The 27743-nt window shown below is 40.7% G+C and overlaps 1 protein-coding gene and 1 pseudogene across 6 annotated transcripts in view; both read right to left on the bottom strand.

The window, feature by feature from the left end:
• The window catches only part of LOC122895833, a 39637-nt pseudogene extending 35233 nt beyond the window's left edge, over positions 1–4404 (bottom strand).
• Positions 1–27743, bottom strand: part of GRAMD2B (GRAM domain containing 2B) — a 111872-nt gene that overhangs the window by 65373 nt on the left and 18756 nt on the right. For 2 of the 6 annotated variants that reach the window (XM_044264030.1, XM_044264055.1), the window contains exon 1: positions 4450–4651. The exons of the other annotated variants lie outside the window; for them this stretch is intronic. In XM_044264030.1, the coding sequence (XP_044119965.1) occupies positions 4450–4532 (83 nt within the window). In that variant the 5' untranslated portion in view covers positions 4533–4651. Of the gene's footprint in view, positions 1–4449; positions 4652–27743 lie in introns of those variants that run through there. 6 annotated transcript variants of the gene reach the window in all.

Raw genomic sequence — 27743 nt, 5'->3', positions numbered from 1 at the left:
TATTAATAAATGAGATCCACAAGAGAGTTTATGAAATTGAAGTGTATCTGAGAAAATGTGTGTCAAAAAAGTTAGGTTTGTTACAAATGTCTATACATTGGGAACAGAACATTCAGAATGAAAAAAGTGCTGAAAGGAGAAAACTAGGATCTCAAAAGGAAATATACAGCTAAATTAATGCATTTTGGTGATGAATAAATGTGCAGCCTCACCTCACTGCTAATACAAAGATGAGTAATTAAGTCAAAATTCTTGGGCCAGTACCTAAAAATTCTAACTGCTACAGACAGAAAATTTGATTAAGAAACTTTAAAAGCAAGATTTCCCTGGAAATATTCAAGTGGAATATCAGTAAGTAGATTATATACCTTAATTAGAGGGCTGGGTGTCAGCCTCTCTCACTCACTAAGAGACAGTCATTGGAAGAGATTATACATTGGGCACTCTGAGAAAATCAGTAAGAAAAAATATGATGTGAGTCTGCTAATATGTCCTGGATTAGTACGTGAGTTAGTATCTGTTAACAACTTAAAATAGTACTTTGTACATAATAAATGTCCAATAAACATTAACTATTAATTATCAGCAATAATAGTGGCAGCTAAGTTCTCTGGGGTTGATCACATGCATGCAAGGTGAGCCCAGATAAGGGAGAGCTAAGTATGGCCTTTCCTTGCCCAAGGAAACACTTTCAAGAAAGGAAATTTTGAGTTGACTTGTAGAAGTACACTGAGACAAAGAAAAGAGGGAATTGCTTGAGAAAGGAACAGAGGCGAGGAGGGAGTGAAGGGAAACTAACTCAGAAGTACATTTGGCTCATCTGTTTCTTATTCTTCCGCATCCTCACCTTCTAAGTAGAGGGCCACTAGTGCAACTGCTTAGCTATAAAGATGTGCATGCTAGTATTAGGAATGAGACTAGTATTGTCTCATTAGGTGTGCATGCTAGTATTAGGAATGAGACTAGTGCATGCTAGTATTAGAAATGGTTTATGTGTGCTCAGATCATGAAAGGTCTGAACTTCTTGGCAGAGGAGAGGAGGTCATGGAGGGCCATCAGAGATTCTGGAATACAGAAGTAGGGATAAAGTATTCAAGTTCAGGACTAGAGTGAGCTGTCCTGGCCTTGAATTTGAGCTGTTCTATGTTAACTAGGCCTCTGCCTAGTTGCTTAACTTCTCAGACCTTCCATGTTCTTATTTGTAAAATGGAGATGACAGTATGTACCCAATCCTGTATGAAAATGAACGTGAAGGGTTAAGCACCCTGCCTGCCACAAAGCGAGGATTCTCAGTAAGGGCCAGCTATTATCATTATGAACCTAGGTTCTGGGTGATAAGGGCTGTGTAGGAAGACAAGCCATTCTAACACTAGAGAAGAAAATGTCCATTGGGACACTCGGACTCCAATGACTCTGAGCTTAGTGATAATTAATCTAAGTTACAAAGTTCAAAACCACGAAGTTAGACTGCGTTTCTAAGCATCAAAATTTTGCTCCTCAAATGATTTCAGATATGTAATAATCACAATGCATGTTAACACTGACAACGTATCTACCTCCCTCTTAAAAATCACTCTTATTCCATTACCAAAGCAAGAATTCAAATGCTCAGGAAGTAGAAAGTGTCTAAAGTTTTCGATTGACTCAGAAGTGACTATAACAGGCCTAGAAATTACTACTTTGTAACAAACAAAATAAAATAAACAAAAATCTCCATAAACCTAGAAAAATTTACTAAAGAGTGCCAAATGGGCAAACATCCCAACTGTGGAGAGGATTCAGTTATAGGCCAAACTTTTTATAGAACTATCTTGTTCATGGGTTTAATATGGCCAGGGACCCCAATGTCCTCTGAACTTCAGTAATAGATAAATACAGAAATATCTATCTATATATGTATGCGTCTCCTCAACACAGCTCTTGAGTTCCAGAAGGGCAGATACCACAACATCTTCATTCTGTATTCCCCGCCATTATGGAGCCAAGAGTAGGTATACCAATATTTGCTGAACTGAAATGAATTTGTCAAAGTAGGTGTTCCAAACAAAGGTCTGGCTATTTGGGTTCTTCTGCTTCAATATGGTTAAGATTATTTTCTATAAAATTAGTTTGCCAACATCTGAAGAGTTTTAAGTTAAGAGAATTCATCTAAACAGCTAACAGATTTTCTCAATCTACTAAAACGATATCCTTAACTGAGTAGACTATTGGGAATGTGAAGATGTAAAAATTTAGGCGCTGCTGGGTGGACCTGAATCATTCCGCTTTGTGCAACAGGAATATAACACTGCCTGCGGCGGACTCCTGGACTAGGGGGTCACAGTCCTGGGCTCCAGCCTTATTTGTGCCCCTTAATACTCCTGTCACCTCAAACATCTATCAAGGGCTGTTTAAAATGCTACATATACCTTTTTTTAAGAGAAGCTTATATAAGAATGATTAAGTGCAAAGGAGATAGATGGCCTTTGCTAGTTTACCTTTTTCTTGGGCTTGAACAATTAGAACAGAGTTAGGATTTTATTTTAGGCTAAGAAAACAAAAACATTTTTTAAGGGCTATACCTATGGGATTTTTTTCCTCAATCAAGTGTCATCTATCATTGAAGAGGAAAGAGTATCAGCTTAAGTTGACAAAGTTGAGAGGCAGAAGAAAGGGTAGCCAAGGAAAGCAGACACTGGAAGAGAACACGACCAAAGCCTTTGAAATAACAAATCAAAGCAGCTAATAAAAGCTATTCTTCTTCCAAAACTTCAGCACAAACTCTGATACACAGATGGAAGATGCTTTTCCAAACACAAGTCTTTATGTGGAACCAGGCTGTGTCATTAAAAAAAAAATGAGTACATGTTGAAATTAAGCAGATAGAAATCTATTTTTTAGTTGCCGCCCAACAGGTTGGTACCAAAAAAAAAAATTGGGTTTATTTGTTCATCTTAACATTTATATATTTATTTTAGTATCATTTAAAGTTACAGTGATAAAGGGGCCGCTGGGTGGCTCAGTGGGTTAAGCCTCTGCCTTCAGTTTAGGTCATGATCTCAGAGTCCTGGGATCAAGCCCCGGATTGCGTTCTCTACTCAGCAGGGAGCCTGCTTCCACCGCTTCTCTCTTCCTTGCCTCTCTGCCTACTTGTGAGCTCTGTCAAATAAATAAATAAAATCTTAAAAAAAAAAAAAGTTACAGTGATGTAGAAAAGAAGAGAATAACAAAAGATTCTTTTCATTTTTCAAACAAGAAGGTTTGGGGATAATAACTATGGAAATAATACTTGCAGCTTTTTAAAAAAAGCTATACAGGGAAGATAAATAAGTTTTATTACAGGAAGCTAATCCTTGTGACCAAAATATTTCAATTTTCAGTTTCTAAAACCATAGGAGTTTATAGGCCCAACAATGTGCAAATCCTATTATGAACACGGATCCTTTTTTTTTTCAATTTATTTATTTTTAGAAAAACAGTATTCATTATTTTTTCACCACACCCAGTGCTCCATGCAATCCGTGCCCTCTATAATACCCACCACCTGGTACCCCAACCTCCCACCCCCCCCACCATGAGCTTTTTTTTTCCCCCAATTTATTTATTTTCAGAAAAACAGTATTCATTATTTTTTCACCACACCCAGTGCTCCATGCAAGCTGTGCCCTCTATAATACCCACCACCTGGTACCCCAACCTCCCACCCCCCCCCCGCCACTTCAAACCCCTCAGACTGTTTTTCAGTGAACATGGATCCTTTAAGAGGATAGTCAGAACCCAATATCTGAAGTGTTTTATATTATTATATATTCCTGTGCTCCCTCATCCCATTCCTACACCCTCTCTCTCTCTCAAAGGAAAAAAAAAAAAAAAGTGTTGAAGAAGTTTGTGTCCAGTTCTCAAGCAAAGCCAGACAGTCTCTAAGGGGCAAGATAAAGCACAGTCCATGTTTTCCACCACTTTCCCCCTCTCTGGAGGGGAAACAGGAAAGGGGATGGGAGAACAACACCCTGAAGCTCTGAATCGAACGACAAAGCACACATCACCGCGACGCTAACTACCAGATGACATCTATGAGGCAACTTCACCTTCCCACACGTCATCAAGAAGTAGGGCAACAGAAACAAATGTGGGCTGCTGCTTCCTGACCGGCCTTAGAGACCTGACGGCTTGCCCCAGACGTCCCTCGGGAACGACCAACCTCCAGTCGTTGCCTTCGGGTCCGATCCCTGGCATCCCCACCGGACTGCAAGTTGCAGCCCACTCCTGACGCACTACCGTGCCTTTTCCTCTAACACAGCATCGGAGAAGGGGAGAAAAAGAGGCGACCCGGCGCCACCGAAAGAATTCAAGCCACAGGGCCGTCCGTCCCCCGCTCAAGTTCCACTCCAAACCGGTCCCCGGCAGAGACGTCTGGCCGGGCATCGCGCTCTCGGCCGCCGGGGCTGGGTCCCCGCAAAGCATACTCACTGGGCTGAGCCCACTCTGCTCTCTCTCTTCGCGAGCACTTTGGCAGGCTTTGTGTCTTCCACATCTTGCTGTAGTTCGGTCATCGGGGCCTCCTGTGGAGGGCACCTTCAGGCGTTCCCCCAGCGGCTGCCGGCGTCCGGGGCGCAGGCCCTGCGAAGCGCGCCTTCCCCCGCGCTGTCCCCGTGCGCTCGGGGACTCGGCGCATCCAGGCCGGCCCGGCGCGGCTGGGCCGCCAACCTGGACACGTCCGGCCCGCGGCGATTGGTCGGCTCAGGCGTGCGAGCCGGGGAGGGAAGGGGCGGGAAGGGGCGGGCCGAAGCCGAGTGACAGCCTCTTGCACCAATCGGGAGGCCCGGGACGGGCTCGAGGAAACCTGTTGAACTAGTCCGGGCTGGGGGGAAGGCACCTAATTGGCCACGCAGGTGAAACTGCGCCAAACTAGGCCCCGTAGATGTAACCTCCCGATGTGGGGGGCTGTTTGCCTCCCCGACTGGAACCCGGGAGTTTGAGAAGCGGGCGGCCCGGCTGCGGCTCCAGGAAATGGTTACGCCTGCGCGAGGCGCTCTCGCACACAGATGTGCTGTGTGGGCTGGCTTGGGGCCTGGCCTATATGATTCACACAGGATGTTGCCTCATGGGGGACTGCTCCGTCGAGGCTTCATTAGTAGGTCAGTTGAGTGACAAAGGTAGGGAGACCTGGTTGTCTCTAGGGGTGGTCTGGTGAACCCTTCCCTGGGCTAGCGGCGGGGACGGGATGGGGATGGGGAGGCGTCCTCAAAACCTCCTTAGCAACTCAGCAGGGGCTGTGCCCCCGCCAAGTACAAGGAATGTCTGTTCTTCCAGCTTTTTGGTGAGGTTCGAACGTGGTGAATCGATCTGAAGTTTTGCATTTCAAACATCATTTATCGCGCAGGTTTTTTGAGAGCTGCCGTGTTCCAGGTATCGTTCTAAACATGCCCGTATTACACCAAGTGAAGCATGTGTTGGTGGTTTTCTACTTCTCCAGAGTAGTTGAGAGGAAGAGTAGTTTTACTTGCTGGAAGCCTACATTTCCTTTCAAACAATGACAAGGGGCAACAGTAGCTCATGACGTGGCTGGGTGGGGGAGCAATCACCAACTCTGTGCTCTTTCTGGGGCTGCAAGTCCTTCATTGTTCTCTTAAAATTGACTTTAGATTTCAGAATAATGACGAAGACTACAGAACCGTAGCGTTCACATGTATGTATGTATATGTGTGCATATATGGTGTGTGTAAAATAAAACACCTACCTTTTCAGATAACTGCAAGGATTTGGGGGATCAAGTCCCTTCCAAAGTTCTCTTTTTCCCCTCTCCATTTATTAGCTATATGATTAGGCTGAGAGAACAAAAGCATCTTTTAGTAGCCTGCTTGCTCCGAAATTGATTGACACTTGCAAAATAAAACTCAAAGAAAAATGTTTACGTAAATTCCATGAGAGTTGGCCTGGTAGGTCGTGCGCTCTCTCTCTACCTCCAGATTTTTAAAAGATTTATTTATTGGCACACATGCACCCCAATGTTCATAGCAGCAATAGCTACAATAGCCAAACTATGGAAAGAGCCCAGGTGTACATCAACAGATGAATGGATAAAGATGTGGTGGATGTGTACAGAGAATATTACTCAGCCATCAAAAAGAATGAAATCTTGCCATTTGCAAGGACATGGATGGAACTAGAGGGTATTATGCTAAGCGAAATAAGTCAGAGAAAGACAAATATATGATTTCACTCATATGTGGAATTTAAGAAAACATGAACACGGGGGAAGGGAAGGAAAAATAAAATATGATGAAATCAGAGAGACAAACCATAAGAGACTCTTAACTGTAGAAAACAAACTGAGGGTTGCTGGAGGGGAGGTGGATGGAGGGGTGGAGTAACTAGGTGATGGGCATCAAGGAGGGCACTTGATATAATGAGCACTGGGTGTTATATGCAACTGAAGAATCACTAAACTACCTCTGAAACTAATAATACACTATATGTAATTAATTGATTTTAAATTAAAAGGAAGAAGATGTTGGTTGAAAAAAAAGATTTATTTATTTTAGGGAAAGAGAGAGAGCAAGAGCGGGAGGGCAGAGGGAAAAGGGGAAAGAATCTCAAGCAGACTCCCAACTCAGTATTTCATTCTTTTTTATGGCTGGGTAATACTCCATTGTATATTCCACATTTGTTGATCCGTTTACCTGCTGGTGAATAGTTGGGCTATTTCTGCCTTGTTGCTCTTGTGAATAATGCTGTTGTGGACATTGATGTACAAATACCTGTTTGAGTCCCTGCTTTGAATTCTTCCTGGTAAATACCTAGGAGTGGAATTGGTGGTCAGATGGTAGTCACATGCTTAACCACTTGAGAAACCCCAGTCAGGCCCCTTTGGATGCCTGAATAAGGGCAGGTGATCAAAACTTCCTCAGCATGGGCTTAGAGCTCATTTAGTGAGCACATGAGTACCTTAGAACTTGTTCTGTAGTGTATGGGCACATGAGTACCTTAGAACTTGTTCTGTAGTGTGTGGGATGAAGACTTAGAATAATTCAGTCTTAAGTGAGAAAGCAGGGGAGGAGGATGGGTATGTAGGAAGGTAAAGAAAATAGCACATAGGGGAAACTGGGTGGCTTAGTGGGTTAAAGCCTCTGCTTTCAGCTCAGGTCATGATCCCAGAGTCCTGGGATTGAGCCGCACATTGGGTTCTTTGCTCAGCAGGGACCCTGCTTCCTCCTCTCTCTCTGCCTACTTGTGATTTCTGTCTGTCAAATAAATAAATAAAATCTTTAAAAAAAAAAAAGAAAAGAAAATAGCACATGGCCCTTCCTAGAGTGGAGAGGAATTAGAAGGGAGCAAGTAAGGGGTGGCTGGGTGGCTCAGTCATTTAAGTGTTTGCCTTCTGCTCAGGTCAAGATCCTAGGGTCCTGGGATCGAGTTCCATATTGGGATCCTTGCTAATGGGGAGTCCGCTTCTCCCTCTGCCTGCAGCTCCCCTGCTTGTGCTCTCCTTTCCTGTCAAATTAACAAATAAAATTTAAAAAAATAAAAGAGCAAGCAAAAAATATTATTTTACATAATAATATTTGCCTGGGTTTAAAAGACATTGTCAAACAGCTTCCTAATTTGTTTATTCATGGAGCTATTTTACAATAAAATGGAATTCAGTATTTTAAAAGTAGTAGTGGCAAACATTAGGGGAAATTTCACTGTAGTATGACAAAACTGAGACCTGAGCGTATGCCTACTATATATTTTACGGGGCTCTTTGATTTTCTCTAATAAAATACCCTTTACTTTTCTTCCTCCTAGCCTTTCGGAACATCATTTCTTGTTTCTAATATCAAAGAGGAGTTCTAGCTGTTACTTTTTCCAGTTACTGAACCATGTCCAGTAGAAAATGCCTAATCCATCACCTTTCAGGAGGTAGGAGACTTCTACTTAACAGCTTGGAATATTGATCGAAATTGTTGTCTTTTTGATGTTGATCAGATACATACACTGTACATCAGTCCATAGTCTCAGTGGCAGAGTTCAAATATGAGCTTGGAGATTTGAGTGGAGATGATGGTATCATGTAATTACCTAATCTGCTGGGTGATGTTTGGGTCAAGTAATTATACCACGTGGCAGGCTATGTACTTATTAACCAATGTAGGTACATATCAAGTGTCATCACATGCTTGGGATTTTGTGCCTGTTGTCTGAGGACATGTTTAAAAAGGTGGCTGATGCTCTTATCAAGGTATAACTTGTAATAATTTAACTATGCATAATATTCAATGAATTAGTGTCCTAAGTCAAAGAATTTCATGAGCACCGATCAGACCACTCCTGTTTTCAATTTAAATTCAATATCCAAAGGAGAAAATGGGAAAACAGAGTTCAGCAGCAAGCCCTACGGTGACACTGAAGAATTTGATTTTAAGACTTCTAAATAGAGTTTTAAGAATGAAAGTTGAGAAGCATTATTTGAAGGGGATCTTTACTGATATGAAAGGCAATTTCCTGATGAGTACAGCTATTAAAATTGCAATGGAAAGCTATAGTATGGCATGAAATCTCATACTCTATAGGCTTTTGAAAATAATATAAAGAAAAACCACATAGAATGGTTGTAAACCAGTATTTTCCAAGTCAGTTATACTGCAGATGGGAAAATTTGAAGTATTCTCTTCCTTTCTCTTAGGGATGAAGCACCAACCAAGCTTAGCACCCGTGTTTAGAGAAATGGACAAGATGGTAGGGGCTTGCTACGATAGGAATAGGTGGTGGTTGGCACACACTAGGATTAACTCTGATTCTATGAGAAAGCAAAAGCAGTAAAAAAAAAAAAAAAAAAAAAAAACACAAAACCTCTTCCAGCCCCATATTATTTAAAAATTAAAATACACGATGCCCCATAAAAAATACATTAAAATCATTCCCAAAGTTTTACAGAGGCATCCCTGTCTAAAATCATTCCCAAAGTTTTAAAGTAGATGTCTATTTTTTGCATGGTTAATGTCACGGATCACATGTGAGGTAAGGAGGCCTCTGAGACCATCCCTTATTGTGGTTTTCACATCAGGTTCTGGAGGAGTCTGCTGGATGGTTTGAACTAGAGAGCGGGAGAGCTGGTGATTGAAGGAAGGTCTTATGACACCAGCCTCCCTCTTCCCACCACTCAGATACAGCCTCTCCTGCCTCTGCTAGACCCCTCTCACTTTACCTCTCTTGTGTGTTTGTGTTCTATATTGGGTTCTACTTCAGGGAGGGTGAAAGGGTTGCCTGCCACACACTAAACAAAATTGAAAAGTAAAATCTGAAGTAATTTTTAAGAGAAGAGCCTGAGCTTAAGAGGGTGTATGTAGGGCCTCAGCCAAGATGACAGTGATCCCCTGAGGATGAAGATGCAACTTTCCTGACTTTGGGTGGTTGTAGGGGTGCAGAAGAACGGACAGGGTAAAACCAAATTTCATTAATGGCAGAGACGCACACCTTACTGAAGAGTGTGTGTGAAGGAAAGCCCAAGGACACTGACACATCTGTAATGTTGGCAGGGAAGGAAATGTTTGAACCTAGAGCTGTCTTTGGTGGCTGCCTTTTGGAGTTATCTATTGCTGCATAACTACCTCAAGGCTTATGGCTTAAAATAGTAATTTATTATTTCTGCTCCTGGTGCAGTGGACCCTCAGCTGGAGGGTTCTCACTAGAGGTCTCTCCCGTAGTCGGCGTCAGATGGTGCCTGGGTTTGGAGTACCATCTGAAGACTCAGTTGAGTTTCAGGTGTACTCCTATGTCTGGTGCTTCAGCTGGGATGGCTAGAACAGGTGGGGACTAGCTGAACATTTTGTCTCCCTCCATGGCCCACTACATAGCTATCCTGGGCTTCCTTACAACATGGCCATCTCAGTATATGTAGATTTCTGACGTGGTGGCTGACTTCTCCAGGATATGTGTTGTATAAGGCTAAGGGAGAGTCTGCAAGGCTTCTTATGTGATAACCTTGGATGTCAGGCGGCTTCACCTCTGCTGCTTTCTTATGGTCAAGGATGAGCTACAAGGCCGCCCCACATTCAAGGTGTAAATAACAGGAGTGCATTTCACTGGGGACCATCTCTGGAGATGGGCTACCACAGTGCAGATAATAGATGAGGCCCTCTGAGTTTAGATACTTTGTCAATGTGGATGTGGGTGAATGGGCATTTCTAACAGCACTGTTCTAAATGCGTGAGATATACAAATGAACAATACAGGCAAAACCCATGGTGTTTGGTGGGTCTTGCATTCTAGTGGAGGAACTGAAAATGAGAAACATAAGCACATAAAGAACACAGTTTCAACAGATGGGAGGTACAAACAAAATAAAATCGAAAACAATGGAGAATGAGGGAAGCCCATTTTACATAGGAAGCCCAACCTCGTTGAGAGGTGATTTGTCAGATTGGAAAGAGGGGAAGGAGGGAGCATGTGAAGTCTGGGTGCAAAGTTTGGCAGCCAGTGGAGAGAGCATGAGTAAAGGTGTTGAGGCACGTCTGAGCTCGGCACATTCTAGGGATAGTAAGAAGGCCCCTGTTATCTACTCTGTCTGGAGTAAAAGGAGGGAAGAGAAGGTTGGTGGGAGGTGATCTCTGAGAGATACTATCTTCTCTGTCCATTTGTTTTTTTTTAATCTGTCCTCTTTCTTGTTTTGGAATCTTCCCCAAAACAACTTGGGTGTTGTGTCTCCCACTCCATCCACAACACCTGGTTCCTATTAGTTGCTCAATAAATATGTGTTGAATGAATGAAGGAATCACTGGGTCGTTGTTTCTAACCAGTGTTGTTCAACCATGATCTTCTGGAACTCTAGGGAACCTGAAATGTTCTTTTCTTTTCTTTTTGTTTCTCTTCTTTTCTTTTCATTTTGGAATTTGCAGGGAAAAAAGAGAGTGAATGAAAAAAGAAATTTAGGGGTGCCTGGGTGGCTCAGTGGGTTAAAGCCTCTGCCTTCGGTCAGGTTGTGATCCAGCGTCCTGGCATCTAGCCCCATATTGGGCTCACTGCTTGGCGGGGAAACTTCTTCCCTTCCTCTCTCTGCCTGCTTCTCTGCCTACCTGTGATCTCTGTTCTGTCAAATAAATAAATAAAATCTTTAAAAAAGAAAAAAGAAATTTAACTCAAATCCCCCCCCAACCCTAGACCTCCAACTAAAAAAAGAAAAGTAGCTTATGCTACTTATCACTTGTCTGCTAGTGGATGGCAAGTGTTTCAAAGGGGTCAGAGAGGTCCCATGACTCCCAGATGGTCTGGCTCCAAAGTATGTCCAAGAATCACTGTTTATAATCCACAGGCAGTGATTTAAAGTTAGGGAATCTTTCATGTTTTCTTAGAGAAACATTCATACAGTAACTTCCTTTCCTTGTTTTGGGAACTAATGATCATGTCATGCTTATGAGGACTTATCTTCCCCTGCGCCTTGGTTTTACATGCTCTCTTTTCCTTCCTGGGAAATGTTCTGACGATGTAGTTTGCATGGTGCAATGAATACATTGGAAGCAGTTAATACTTAATTATTCAAGGAGTTTCTGCTTGTTACTTTTTTTCTTTATATCACCTATTGCACACTTTTTAAAATTTTCATTCTGTTTTACATACTTTTCATGTTATTCCTTTTTGACAATTCCTATCAGCATTTTGTTGTCTTCTAATTTGTCTTCTAATAGTATTCATTTTTTAAAAAGGTTTTATTTATTTATTTGACACAGAGAGAGAGATCACAAGCAGGCAGAGAGGCAGGCAGAGAGAGAGGGAAGCAGGCTCCCTGCTGAGCAGAGAGCCCGATGTGGGGCTCGATCCCAGGACTCTGAGATCATGACCTGAGCCAAAGGCAGAGGCTTTAACCCACTGAGCCACCCAGGCACCCCAATAGTATTCATTTTTAAGAATTATTTAACAAACAAGAAAGCAAAAGAGGAATAGGGGAGAAGTGAATACAGAAAACACCTCAGGCAAATAAGAAAGTTTTTCTATTTCCCTCAAGTAACCACAGCTTTTACTTTGGGTTTGTTTAAATTTTATAAACAGACCCTTCATTTGAGGTAGATTGTGCAGTCTGTTCTTCTTTCCTTCCTTCCTTCCTTCCCTCCTTCCTTCCTTCTTTACTTCCAACCTGGTTTGGTTTTTGTTTTGTTTTGTTTTGTTTTTGCGTGTGCCAAGCTATATTTCATGTGATGGAGATGTGAAATGTGCCAAGCTATATTCCATGTGATGGAGATGTAAAAAGAAAGAAGTACCTATGTGTTACAAGGGAGTTCATTGTCCACAGGGAAAGAGTTCAATAAGTGGTTATTTACAAGATACATATACACAGAACTTGAATCCAAACCTATCACAATTCTATATCACAACCAGACGCTTGGTTCAGACAATTGGGTAGCAGATGGTGGGAAGGGGCAGGGGATGGCTATGGGATGCTTCACGTTCTTCTGTTTTGGGTCACACACAAGTCATACCCAGTCCCCACCTAACCCCCTTACATATCCACACAACTTGTTGAAAGGCAGTAGGCTGGAAGTCAGAACTGGGCCCTAGTCCAGGCAGTGTGTTTTGTGCTGGAATGTGCATCTATTAATGGAATACAGCATTGAAGTAAGAGAATGCTGGCCTCAAAGAAAGCACTCTAGACCTCATGCTTCCAGCTGTATCACTTTTTGTCTTATAGAGACTAAAAGAGGGAAGGGGGAAGAAACTGCTTTACACAGAAATGTTGGAAGTACCTATTGTGGAGTGACAGTTTTAAATAAATTTCATGAAGCAAGAGTGCTTATTAAAATCTATTCACTTGGCAAACTAAGTGCATTTACCTTCTTCCTATAGGGCTTTCTGCTTCTTTGTATGGGCTTCTACCTTTAAAAGCATAGCAGATGAAAACAGAATGTTTCCCTGTATGTTGCGATCACAGGCTGACTAAAATCAGAATTTATTCTATTTCTAGTAGAGTAGTAGTCAAAGTAATAAAAGTTCATCTTTCCTATTTATCAAAAAATAAATAATAAGCTCTTCAGTAAAACACACATTAGCGGGAGATTCAGACATTGGAAATGCTTGGTCCTATAGAATCCCAAGCCTCCAGATTTCTAGAAAATGTATAAATTAGTAGTAGGTACTACAAAGAAGCAGGAGGTGAGAGCAGGTGGCTGTGGTCTTGATGCCTGGCTTCTCAGTTGCACTTCTCATGTGGTCCTACAGAATTTGCTCTTTTGCCCCTTCTTTCTGAGGGATTGTCTGTGGTCTCCTTTCAGGAAATAGCCCTCCTTGTTTGAACTCCTTCAGGGAATTGTCCTGTGGCAAAAGAGTCTCAGCAGGGGAGGGGTGGTCATGAGGAGAGGTCAAGTGATTGAGATTCGGACTGATCTAAGAGTCCTAATATGCACTTGACCACCTTGGGCACCTGGCTTACCTCCTATAAACCTCCATTTCCTCGTCTGGGGGTAAAAACAGAAATATCAGTAGTATCTATGTTATAGGATCACTTGTAAATTTAGAAAGCTTATATATGTAAAGGAATTAGTAAAGTATTCCAGGTACCTAGTAAGCACTCAGTTCATTTAAACTATTGATTATCATCATATTATTATTACTGACCAGAATAATATTTTAACTACCCTCCCTTATATCATCAGCTGTCAGTATTTAATGAAAACCCACAGTGTGTGGAGTATTGTGTTGTATGCAAGAAGGCATCACTAAAGCTGTAGAAGGTGTAACATCTATTCCCCTCTGAGTTCTCAGCCCTCTTCAAGCTGATATCTGTATCAGAAGCTAAGGCTCCATCCTTAGATCAGTGATATCGATATGTTTAGCTTACTAGATCTCATCTGTAATCTCTCATATGTCCTGGGTTTTTTTCCCCTCTCAAATATCTTTGCCACCATAAAAGTTTTAGTTTAATAGTATAGAAGTCATTGGATTTAAGAGGTAATTAATAGGAATTCTGAGGCTTATGGAGGCTTATCAGAGCTAGGATGACTGAACATTCTCATTTGTTTGAGAGAGTCCTGATTTATTCCCACTATTATGGCTTATTTATAGTAGGGTTCCCTTTTTAAAGGTATCCCTGTTTGGAAAACTTATTGACAGGTAATCTACATTTGGACCAAACTAAAATATTGTATTAGCTCAGGTGTTTAGATTAAGCAGGAACTCTTGGATTTGATTGCTTTGCTGCCTGGTAGAATACCCTCTGTCACTCATTGTATTCCCAAATTTTACTAAATGACCTTATACTTACCAGAACAAATGTGTTGCAAAAAATATTTTCAGACTATAGTGCTATGAAACCTGAAGTCAAATATAAGCAAAATTTGGAAAGCCCACAAATACGTGGAGGTTAAAGGATATCCTACTAAATAATGTAGGGGTTAACCAGGAAATTAAATAAGAAATACAAAAGTAATTGGAAGCAAATGAAAATGAAAACATGACAGTCCAAAGCCTTTTGGATGCAGCAAAGGCAGTCCTAAGAAGCAAGTATATTGCAATAGGTCTGCAAGAAAAGTCTCAAATACATGACTTAACAATACACCTAAGGGAGCTAGAAAAGGAGGAGCACATAAAGCCTAAAGCCAGCAGAAGAAGGGAAATAATAAACATTAGAGCAGAAGTAAATGATAAAGAAACAAACAAAAAACAAAGAAGTAGAACAGATCAATGAAACTGAGAGCTGATTCTTTGGAAGAATTAATGAATTTGATAACCCCCTAGCTAGACTTAACAAAAAGAAAAGAGAAAGCACTAACTCAATAAAAGTCACAAATGAAAGAGGAGAGATTACAACCAACACCACAAAAATAGAAGTATAAGAGAATACTATGAAAAATTATATGCTAGCAAACTGTGCAATCTGGAAGAAATGGACAAATTCCTACAAACCTACAAACTACCAGCTGAAACAGGAAGAAATAGAAAATTTGAACAGACCCATAAACAGCAAAGAAATTGAATCAGTAATTAAAAATTTCCCAACAAACAAAAGTCCACGGCCAGATGGCTTCCCAGGGCAATGCTGCCAGACATTTCAAGAAGAATTAATACCTATTCTCAAACTGTTCCAAAAAATAGAAATGGAAGGAAAACTTCCAAAGTCTTTCTATGAATCCAACATGCCTTTGATTCCAAAACTGGACACAGACCCCACTAGAAGGGAGAATTACAAGCCAATATCCCTTATGAACATGGGTGCAAAAATTCTCAACAAGATATGAGCAAATTGAATCCAACAGTACTTTGAAAGAATTATTCACCGTAGTCAAGTGGGATTTATTCCTGGGTTGCACAGATGGCTCAATAGTCATAAATCAATCAACATGAGACACCACATTAACCAAAGAAAGGATAAGGACCATATAATCCTCTCGATAGATGGGGGAAAAGCATTTGACAAAATATAGCATCCATTCTTTTTTCTTTTTTTTCATTCTTTTTTTTTAAGATTTTATTTATTTATTTGTCAGAGAGAGACACACCGAGAGAGGGAACACAAGCAGGGGGAGTGGGAAAGGGAGAAGCAGGCTTCCTGCCTTGGAGCAGGGAGCCCAATGCAGGACTCGATCCCAGGACCCTGGGATCGTGACCTGATCCAAAGGCAGATGCTTAAAAGCTGAGCCACCCAGGTGCTCCTGTAGCATCCATTCTTGATAAAAACCCTCAGCAAAGTAAGGATAGATGGAACATACGTCAACATCATAAAGGCCAAATACGGAAGACCCATAGCTAATATCACCCTCAAAGGGGAAAATCTGAGAGCTTTTCCTCCAAGTTCAGGAACAAGTCAGAGATATCCACTCTTACTATTACTATTTAACAAAGTACTGGAAGTCATCCTCAGCAGTCAAACAACAAAAAGAAATAAGAGATATCCCAATAATAAGGAAGATGTCAAACTCTCACTATTTCCAAAGGACATGATCATCAAATAGAAAACCTAAAACACTCCACCCAAAACTTGCTAGAACTAATATGTGAATTCAGTCAATTCACAGGATATAAAATCAATGTACAGAAATTTGTGGCATTTTTATACAACAATAACAAAGCAGCAGAAAAAGAAATGAAGGAATCTACCCCATTTACAATAACCATAAGGTACCTAGGAATAAACCTAACTAAAAAGGTAAAAGATCTGTACACTGAAAACTATAGAACATTTATAAAAGAAATTGAGGAGGACACAAAGAAATGGAAAAGCATTCCATGCTCATGGATTGGAAGAACAAACATTGTTAACATGTCTATCCAATGAAAGCAATCTATACATTTAATGTAATCCCTATCAAATTACCACCAGCATTTTTGCAGCCTTAGAAAAAACAATCCTAAAATTAGTATGGCACCAAAAAAGACCCTGAATAGCCAAAACAATCCTGAGAGGAAAAAAAAAAAGCAAAGCTGGAGGCATCATGATTCCAGACTTGCAGCTACATTTCAAAGCGGTGGTGATTAAGACAGTATGGTACTGGCGCAAAAACAGACACAGATCAGTGGAATAGAATAGAAAACCCAGAAATGGACCCACAAATATATGGGTAACTAATCTCTAAGAAAGCAGGACAGAATATCCAATGAAAAAAAGACAGTCTTTTCAACAAATGGTGTTGGGAAAATTGGACAACCACATGCATAAGATTGAAACTGGACTACTTTCTTATGCCGCACACAAAAATAAATCCAAAGTGGTTGAAAGACTTAAATGTGACACAGGAAACCACAAAAATCCTAAAGAACACAGGCAGCAAGCTCTTTGACCATGGCCATAGCAACTTCTTACTAGATACATCACTGGAGGCAAGGGAAACAAAAGCAAAAATGAACTATTAGGACTTCATCAAGAAAAAAACCTCTGTACAGCAAGGGAAACAATTAACAAAACTAAATGGCAACCTAGGGAATGGGAGAAGATATTCACAAATGACATATCTAATAAAGGGTTAGTATCCAAAATCTATACAGAACTCACCAAACTCAACACCCCAGAAACAAATAATCCTGTTAAGAAATTCTGTTAAGAAGGTATGAGTAGACATTTTTCTAAAGAAGACATCCAGATGGCTAACAGACACATGAAAACATGTTCAGCATCACTCATCATCAGGGAAATAGAAATCAAAACCATGATGAGATACCACTTCACACCTGTCAGAATGGCTACAAATAACAACACAAGGAACAGCAGGTGTTGGCAAGGATGTGGCGAAAGGGGAACCCTCTTGCTCTGTTGGTGGGAATGCAAACCGGTGCAGCCATTCTGGAAAACAGTATGGAGGTTCCTCAAAAAGTTAAAAGTAGAATTACCCTACGTTCTTGCATTTATACCACTAGGTATTTACCTAAAGGATACAAAAATACAGATTTGAAAGGGTGCCAATGTTTATAACAGCATCATGTTAAATAAACATTGCATGCCAATGTTTATAACAGCATCATCAACATTAGCCAAACTATTCAAAGAGCCTAAATGTCCATCAACTGATGGATAAAGAAGATGTGGTGGGTGTGTGTTTGTGTATAGTCCACTGCACATATATATTACTCACCCATCAAAAAGAATGAAATCTTGGGATGCCTGAGTGACTCAGTCATTTAGGTGTCTGCCTTCAGCTCAGGTCATGATCCCAGAGTCCTGGGATTGAGTCCCAAATCAGGCTCCTTGCTCAGTGTGGAGCCTGCTTCTCCCTCTGCCTGGTACTCCTCTTGCCTTTGCTCGCTTGCTCTCTCTCTCTGGCAAATAAATAAAATCTTTTAAAAAAGAGATTGAAATCTTGCCATTTGCAATGATGTGAATGAATCTAGAGTATATTATGCTAAGTGAAATAAGTCCGTGAGAGAAAGAAAATACCATATGATTTCACTCATATGGGGGAACTTAAGAAACAAAACAGGTGGACGTTTGGGCAGGGGAAAAGAGAAAAAAAAGGTGGGAGGGAAACAAACCATAAGAGACTCTTTTTTTTTTTTTTTTAAAGATTTTATTTATTTATTTGACAGAGAGAGATCACAAGTAGGCAGAGAGGCAGGCACAGAGAGAGAGAGGAGGAAACAGGGTCCCTGCTGAGCAGAGAGCCCGATGTGGGACTCGATCCCAGGACCCTGAGATCATGACCTGAGCCGAAGGCAGCGGCTTAACCCACTGAGCCACCCAGGTGCCCCATAAAAGACTCTTAATGATAGAGAACAAACTGAGGATTGCTAAAGAGGAGATGGGCAGGAAGATGGGTTAAATGAGTGATGGGTAGTAAGGAGAACACTTATCATGAGCACTGGGTGTTGTATATGTAAGTGATGAACCACTGAATTCTATTCTTGAAACCAACATTGCACTGTATGTTAATGAACTAGGATTTAAATCGAAATTTGAAAAGAAATGTATTGCAAAAAAGAAATGTATGCAAGAATGTCAAATTATCATAGTTAGAAAAAAACCTCAAAGTTCATGCTCTGTTGATATCAAATGGGAGGCATCTCTGTGTACAATTGATGGCTTCATGATCCAATCAAGAGTATGGTCCTAAGTGACTCATGGTTATTACCTATCTTGGCTTGGCTAACCGCAAAGCAGAATTTGAGTCACTAATGAGTCATTCTTATTGACATGGAGTTTGCAAACAATCTGGCTTAATTCTCCTTAATTCTCCTCTTAATGCTTTCCTTAATCATTTTCCTCTAGAAGAAAAAATAGGTCATTTGACTCTTCCGGAATAAGAGCGTCCCAGGCTGTGGCTTTCAGTTTATCATCCAGGGAGCGAGTTCCTTAGAGCCTTGAGATTCTATGGTTACTAAACTGCCTGTGAGTAGTTTTTATGGTGAAAAACTCTAGCACACACCAGAAGACACAAATTAGGTTTAGGACTCCTTTATTTTTTCATTGATCATTGCCTATTTTTGTTACAGTGCTGAACTAGGAAGTGTAGATAGAGGTACCTTTTGGTATCTGCAAGGGGGTTGGGAACGTTCAGGAGTGCTGAAAATGTTCTATATGTTGATCTGGGAGATAGTTACTTAGGTGTGTGCCTATGTAAAAATTCATTGAATGTACACTTAAGATTGGTGTACTTTAATATATGTAAGTTAAATCTTAGCTTAAAAAGACATTAAAAAGGGAAGAAAAGTCTGAAATCTCTTGAGCCACCACTGGTTAAAAAATAATGTATTCTGAGTTAATGAAAGAAGAAGTAAAAGCTCTGTTTATATATTCTTTTTTTCTCTTGGATATCAGTATGGTCTCTGTCTTTTCTGGAGTATGCATCTTGATCTCTATCTTTACTCGATCTTTGAAAACAAAGCTTTAAATTATGGCAGGTGTTTTTGGATAGGACTTTATTGTCCACTTCCTTTCACATTTATTTTAGTATGTAACATTACAAAGGTTTTCATTCTTTCAGCTGTGCACTTTTGCATGACTTGAGGAATGCTGAAAGCTTCCTAGGCCATATGAATCATAACTTATAAATAGCACGTGTGTGTCTTCACCTCTTGGTTTCCAGTTGATCATGTGACTGTTCAGTAAGGTAGTTGAGTTGTACAAGGAAAGAGATCAAGAGAAGGACAAAGTATTTTAATATAAAATGGATGCATTGCAAATTAAAACCTTGCAGATATTTTGGCAAACATTTCATAGCCTCAAATATTCTATCTTTTGGGGTGCCTGGGTGGCTCAGTGGTTAAGCCGCTGCCTTCGGCTCGGGTCATGATCTCGGGGTCCTGGGATCGAGCCCCGCATCAGGCTTTCTGCTCAGCAGGGAGTCTGCTTCCTCCTCTCTCTCTCTCTGCCTGCTTGTGATCTCTCTCTGTCAAATAAATAAAATCTTTTAAAAAAAAATTCTATCTTTTATTTTTTAATCTCCCTCCAAAGGGTATTCTACTAACGTGTGTCCAGTTGCATATCCAGGTCCCTCATCTAAGGTGTAAGGGAGTTCAAGAACTGAGATTTTTATGCAACTGAAGAAAAGGAAAGGGAGAAGTAGAGACTAAATTTAATCGACTGTCCCCTGTGTGCCAGGCACTGTGTGTCGATTATTGAATCTCTACAACAACCTTATGAAGATTATCCCAGTGCAAAAATGACGAAAACTAAAATTCAGTAAAGGTGCACAAATCTCCTAATGTCACATGGCTGTTATTGACTCATTTTCTTCCAAAGCTTGCTCTTTTTTTTTTTTTATTAAAGATTTTTTTTTATTTATTTATTTGACAGACAGAGATCACAAGCAGGCAGAGAGGCAGACAGAGAAAGAGGATGAAGCAGGCCCCCCGCCGAGCAGAGAGCCTGATGCGGGGCTCGAACCCAGTACCCCGAGACCATGACCTGAGCCGAAGCAGAGGCCTTAACCCACTGAGCCACCCAGGTGCCCCAAAAAGCTCGCTCTTTATGTACTGTTTCTGGTGATGTCACTGATGTCACAAGAGGTGACATATTGAGTTCTGAAGTGATAAAAAGATTCAAAGGAACCCAAGAGAGAAACTCATCAGTCTTACTCAGAGATAAGGAAACAAAGCCTAGGGACCCAGTTATTTTGTGGGAGGTTATATTGTGTTCATTGAGGCACCATAAAGCTCAATTGCCCTTTCCTCTTGGAAGCTCCCATTTCTCTCCCTACCTCCCTACCTCATCCTGCCCCCATAACTCACAACAGACAGAATTAGCATCATTTGCATGCTATACTGTGTGGTGGGCATCTGGAGCCTGGGTTTAAGTCACTAACATACCACTTAGGAGCTGTGTGACATTAGGTAAGTTACTCAGCCTCTCTGAGCTTCAGTTTTTTCACTAAAATAGCAGAATAATAGTACCTGTCTCATAGATTATGATAATTAAATGAAATAAAACATGGAAACCCCTTTAGAATGGGGTGTGGCATGTAATGGATGTCTTGGGAGTATTAATGATCACCTTTAGTTATTATGCTGCACAAGACTCTATTTATGGTTATATGTATCTCCCCAAGGAGATGGAGGTGATATGTTGTACATCTTTGTAATTCTCCCTTCAGTGCCAAGATTAGTGTCTCATAATTGGAAACACTGAACAAATGCCTACTGGGTTTATTTCACTTTCCTGATTAATGAACTTCCAAATTTTCCATATTGTCCAAATTTCCCTGGTGAAAGACCTTATCAAATACAGAATCCACACCTCCCAGACCTTATTCTGCTGCTCTTGAGGATCCTGATTATTGCTTTCCAGGCTGGCATTTCCATCCCCTGGGAGTTCTCATTGCATTTAAAAATCTGAAAGTAGAGAGGGAGTTGCATATGCCCATGATTCATTTCAAGACTTAGTTTTTTCTTTGTTTTTTCTTCAGGGGCTTAACATCAAGTATGGACTGACTTTCTGTTCTTGGCATTATGTGGCCGATGCAATCTGGGTTAAGACAACAAGCACATAATTCTTCTATGTGTTTTCTACCTACAGCTTCCCATTTGTGTTGACACTGGTGCCTTCAACTCCCCATGGGAGCTGCCTTGTGGAGAAGTAAGGCCTCTTTTCTTTTCACTTCTCTTCACATGTGCCTTCTACCAAATACCACTACCATGAAAAGGATGTGTGTAAGACCAAGGCTTTGTTTCCTTGGGTTGTGTTGTGGGATACTGGGATTTCCTGATTTCAGGGAAGGTAGCTGTTATTTTTTGGTTTCCACTTAGAAAATCTAACCTTGGCATTTCAATAGCGCTAGGCTATTGTTTTCAGAAGGTTGGTATGTAGAATGTTGAGACAGGTTTTCTAAACACGTGGACTATAGCTATCAGATCAGACATTAACGTTCCATCTTCTTTTGGCAAAGTTGGGATTTTTTTTTTAAATGATGAACTTCAGCACTATTGTTTTAAGATTCAAATAGTGTTCTGTGTCTCACTTTTGGGAAAATGATGCTTTTATTCTGCTGAGACTTGGTAAATTGTTCTTTTCCAGGCAGCTTCTTTCTTCCTAGCAGAACTTGGAGGAAAAAGATATGTAATTAGAAAGTTTCTTATGCTTGTGAAGATTTGGAGATTTTATGTTACTCAGTGTGAAACTTTTAGTGTGTCAGAAACTCTGGATCAGAAAATATGCAGCTGCTTTTAAATAAGATGAAACGTACCACAGGAGACTTGGGATGTATAGAATTACAACTAGAAAACTGTGACTTTATTGAGTGCTTGATTTTACATTGAGAGGCATTTACTTTAATCTGTATTACATTTCTCCCCCTCTCATCTCTCTCCTTAGTGTCTGAACAGTGTGAGGACTGGTTCATTGTCTCCTGTTGAACCTTCTATTCCTAGAACCTGTTACAAGTGTCCAAAAAATATTTCTTGGACAATAAGTGATGGTGCTTAGAAGAACACTACATAATACTGCTAACATAAAACTTAGAAATGCGTCGTGTTCTATGTGGCATTTTTGAAAGCAGAATACATTTTATCATGTAAAGAGTCATGTAAAAAGAATTTGGATTCCAAGTCTGGCTCATAAAAGTGAGCTTATTCTATATTGTGGATTCTATTGCTTTTGCTACTCCATAAGCAAACTTTTCTGGCTTAGTGAGGGAATCAAATAATCATTTAAAATTTTGTTTGTATAGTGAGGGCAGTTCTTATCCTATGGTGAGCTCCCCACTGAATTCAGGAATGGATTTTCCACACTATACTCTCCTTCCTGGGGTGAATATTAGCCAACAATAGACAAAGAGATGAGACGGCTAAGGGGTAAATATTGTCTTCTTTAGGGGGACACTCTACCCTAACCCCTGGCTTTCTAAAAGTACTCCCCTCCATTAAATTCACCACTAAATTATGAGGAATTCTAATTTCAATATGTGACCTTTTCCTTTTAGCCACAATATCCTGCATAATTCATTCAGCCCCCTGGGGGAAATAGTGAAGGAAAACTCTGGAATTAATTTTGAAGCTACTACAGATCCCCAGGCCTTGATCCAAAACCCATGGGGCCAAAATTGTTTTGGATACAGAGAGATTTTTGGATTTTAGAAAGTTATATGACACATATGCTGCATGTTAGAAAATACCCCAGCTTGATTCAATCAGATAAGATTTCTTCCACTAAACGTGAGAACATTCCCACTAAGTGAACTAAATAGGTGTTGCTTTGAGTTTCACAGCACTTGAGTTCACATTCTTCCAGCAAAGTTACAAAAGTTGTGTGGTTTCAGAGCTCTTTCTATCTCAGATTCACTGGTAGTAGTTTGGGGGTCTGTAGTACCATAGAGATTATGCCTCAAATAAGAAAACACTGAAGCCTGTTCCCATTTCAGCAGGCTGGGTGGGTTCTTGAGCAACAGGGATCCTAGCTAGAGATAGAGGAGCATCGCCTCCTGGGACCACAAGGCTGAGAGTATCTTTCTCGCTGCCATTCATCTGCACTTCCTGATTCTGCAAACTCTTAGGTTCATTAGCCTTAAATTTCTTATTCGTGGGCCTCCTTGCTGATGAAGCCAGGCTTTCCAAGTTGGCTGAAGGAACTGTCATACTTGGAGAGAAGACTTCTTTCCCCTTGGGGTGGGGCGATAGGAAGGCACATGGGTGGCCTGGAACCCCAGTGGGCATGTTGGCAGAAGCCCCACAGATAGAGGAAAAGGCAAGATATAAGGGAAAATGCCGGGGAGGGCTAATACTAGGACAGGGTTGGGCCTGAAACCTGATTCAAGGACCCGCACCTACAGTTTTAATTTTCTCTCTGTCTAGTTCCACTGTTAGGAAATAGTGACCCTCAGCTAAGCAAGCCAACCAGTGTGTTTTGTTAGAATTTGAAAGCCTAAAAATAAACTGAAAACTTGCCAGTTTGCTCTTAGCCTCATGATCCTTATTATCTTACTTCTGTGATTTATTCATTTTTGCGTGTGTATGACTAGAAGTCATAGGTTTATCTAAGTGTTTAATTGTCTGAGTTGGGCAGCAGAGACACGGTCTGCTCAAGAATATGGTTAGAAAACTGTATAATAATGTAAAGTATCATTGTTCTTTTTGGTGTAAACCTTTCTCTTTAAGTACAAGGTAAAACAGGTCTGTATCTAGAAGTTTCTATAAAGCATTCCCGCTTCTTCTGGAAACTGAATAGCAAGTTCTCTCCTGATGCTTATGACTTTTCAGTCCCTGACCTTGTTCTTTTTCTTGTTTTTTAAACTTTTAGCATTCTAGCATTGATTAGTACATAATTTGCTAATAGATTTTTTTTTGTATTAGTCTTAGTATTTAAAATATGCTTAAAAAAAAAAAGGAAAAAAAAAGAAGTGAAAGGAGCTTTTGTTAGTGCTGATTTATTTTCCATGAAGACGTGTTTGTGAATTCTGTGTTGCCGGGAGCTATTCTGGGAGGCTCACTAAAGCGAACTTCCTGGAATTTTCCCAGAGCTTCTCACCTCTGCCCCCTGGTCAAGTTAGGCAAACTCGCAGGGCCCTTGTGGCTATAACAGGTAATCTTTCCAAATCATCAGGTGGTCCAGTTTTAAGATCATAGTTGTGAAATTAAAAAGATCACATCTTGAAGTGTGCTGATTACCAAAGTGATTAGAAAATGAACTTCACTAATTAGGCAAGACTTGCTAATAGGCAAGATTAGATTGTACTTAATCAGCATTCTGTGTTAAGGAATTAATTTTGAGAATAAATGCAAACGATTAAGAAGAAACTTTTTCATCTTTTTCTTTAGCATATACCAGTCTTATGTTATGTTCCTACTTACAGAATACTGTCATTCTATTTTTCCAAAGGCCAGCTATCTTCTAACCGTAAAGCATATGTAACTCTAAGTTGTAAGTACTATCACCATCAGCAAAAAGATGATTCTAAGAGCTCACTTTCAGAAAATGGACTTGAACCCTCTTCCTTAGGTTCTTTGGAGACCCACAGTTAAAAGTTTAAAGGCTTAATCCCAACAGTCTCCAAAATATTCTTTAAACTAGCTGTAAGCTGTTCCGTAACCAAGAAGTTATTAATCTGGCTGGCTCATTCTTGGCAAGAAAAAAAATATTTGGGGCTTCCTAAATGTAGAAAAACCCATGGCTTTATTTCATGGAATGTTTCCTGAGATTCAGAAAAACTTGACAGGTCCTATCTGAGTCCTCTCTAGCGATTAACTCAGAGTCTACCTCTGAGCTGATGACCTCACCAGACTCAATTGAATAAGAGCAGGAATCGTAACCCTTTCATTCACCTCTGTGTAGCCAGTGTTGAGCCTCTAGAGTGAACACTTAATAAAGGTATGCAGAATGTTGAATGAATCTATCAAATGCTTGAATACCTCAGGCTACAGGGAACTCCTTACCACTCACAGCATTCCCATTTCATCCTTGGGAATTCTGATTGTTCTGAGTTCTCTTTTATAGCAATTGGAATGTTATCTCTTCTTAGTTGTACCTTTTTAGCCCTTCAGGCCATGTACACTGACTCTGTCACGTGACAAACCTTTAAATATCCAAGTTGACCCTCACACCCTACTCTCCACACTGGCTTCTGAGCTTTGCTTCTGCAGATTAAAAGCCTTAGCTCTTGCACAGCTGACAGAGATCTGCATATTCACTCATGCTCTCAGATCTCTGGGTATGCTCTAGATTGTGACCTTTCCATAGAACCCACGATGGTTCGGGGAAGGCCTGACACACATAGGATTGTTACCTCTCCTAAAGTCTACTTATGCTCTATGATACCAAATTACTTTTTCATTTTTTGGAGGAAGCAATTTTTTCACTTTTTTGGAGAAAACTTCTCTTTTAGTCCTAGTAAAACCCTGCCTCAGTAGAAGGCAAATGAAATGGAAGGCAATTATTATCTTGGAGACAGGCTCACCTGCTAATGGGTCATCTGTTGTGTCTTGCATCTAAGTTGACTTTCTTAGATTCAAGACAGTTTGACTCTCTGTGAAGATTAAACATGGATAGTTAGATGCAGGGTCCTTCCCTGGGTGACTGATCTCTGCCAGGAAGGTCTCCTCCCTCTCCGTCAAGTCAATCACCAGGGGTACAAAGTGTGATTCTGGGAAACTCTGATTTTCCTATGTAGCTGCCTGATTTTGAAGGCAGAGCTTTGAAGATTTTGAAAGGCTGCTAAATAAGAATTTATTGTCTCTTTTTTCCATAGGGCTAAAAGTACAACTTAGCAAAAAAGAATTTACTGATTTTCGTGAACTTGAATATTTATGGAAGGTACCATTAAAAAAAAACCATTAATGTGGGAGATGCAGGTACACACATGCTAACACAGCAGTGTTTATTAGGAATCATCTGTCAATGAGATACCGTCTTGTATCTGGGTAATTCTCCCAGATATTGTCAAAGAAATTGTCAAAGAAAACAGTTGGCTGCAGATAAGTGAACCTTTGGAAATTACAGTCAGTTTCTAATTCTTTGGGGAGATGGGAGGGATGGGAAGGAGGGAAAGAGGAGGAGGCTGATCGGTGAAAGAAGTAAAAGGAAAATGAGGAACCCAGGATAATAGAGAAAGATACAGAGAAAGTAGAAATTCTTAGAAATTCTAAGCAGCCACAGAAACCTAAACCATTTTCATGCCTGGCATGCACTTTGAGTCCTGCCCTTTAATGATGCATTTTGTAACTCACTGGTCATAGTTAGATAATTCTTATGTAACAGAAATATATTCTAGGGGGGAAAAAAAGACATCCCTTCCACTTTATTTTTCAAATACATTCTAGTTGACCTCTGGTGGTTACTGACTCCCAAAGGAGTTGAGACAGCAGTCTTCCAGTCTTCCATGAGATAAATTCTCACTAAGCATTTGCAGGAGAGAAAAGGATGACCTCATGTCATGTCATGTTTATTTCTTGGGGTTGCCTCTGTGACCTTCATCTGGGCTACTTGAACACCTTGTCTGGTAAGTGTTTCATGAACTCTGTTCTTGGTGATAAACCATTTCACCATCTGTACATCAATGAGGATTCTTTCTTGAATACCACAGGGGACGATAAAGGTCAGAGACCTTTGCACTTCATCTCTCTTTCCTTTTATCTCTCCTGCAAAAGACACACCTATTCCAGGAAAGTACTAAAGGAGGTGCCTTTGCCTGGACAACTGGAGAATGGAAGGCCATGGTGATGGTAGAAGCTAGGAAGTGAAGCTAGAAAATCCTGGGATCACTTCAAAATGATCAGGCCCATCTGGGCTTAAGGTTCTTCCTTGAGCCTGTCCAATTTTTCCCAGGTGGTGGATGTGGGTAGACTTTTGATCTAGGAGCCAAACCTTACAGTGTCCCCTTGGCCTTGAATCCTCTTAGTCCTCTTTGTCTTTCCCTCAAGAATCTGTGTTTCATTGGATGGTAGTTTTGAGGTCCTGGTTTTCCACCCCTGCTCAGGATAGAGTTACAGTAGAATATGAAGACCTGAGACTGGTCTTCTTAGAAAGGTATCTTTGCAAGCCTGATACTTGGGAACTTTGGTTTTGGGAGTGTTCCCACTTTTCCCAGGCTGATAAAAGTAGCTCATCAGGGGGCGCCTGGGTTTTCAGTGGGTTGAGCCTCTGCCTTCAGCTTGGGTCATGGTCTCAGGGTCCTGGGATTGAGCCCCGCATTGGGCTCTCGGTTTAGCATGGAGCCTGCTTCCCCCTCTCTATCTGCCTGCCTCTATGCCTACTTGTGATCTCTCTGTGTCAAATGAATAAAAAAAACCTTTAAAAAAAAAGTGGCTCATCAGGCCTAGGCTGTGCAAGCAATATGATTTATGTTCAACATCTGCTTTCCTTCTGGGAGATTAAATTTGGCGCATGTCTAGGAAGAGGGTGCCTATGTGACTAGCCTCCAGTAAAAACTCTCTGATGGGCTTCC

The sequence above is a fragment of the Neovison vison genome, chromosome 1, assembly GCF_020171115.1.
Source record: "Neovison vison isolate M4711 chromosome 1, ASM_NN_V1, whole genome shotgun sequence".
Classification (NCBI taxonomy): domain Eukaryota; kingdom Metazoa; phylum Chordata; class Mammalia; order Carnivora; family Mustelidae; genus Neogale; species Neogale vison.
This window is presented reverse-complemented; position numbering and strand designations above follow the sequence as displayed.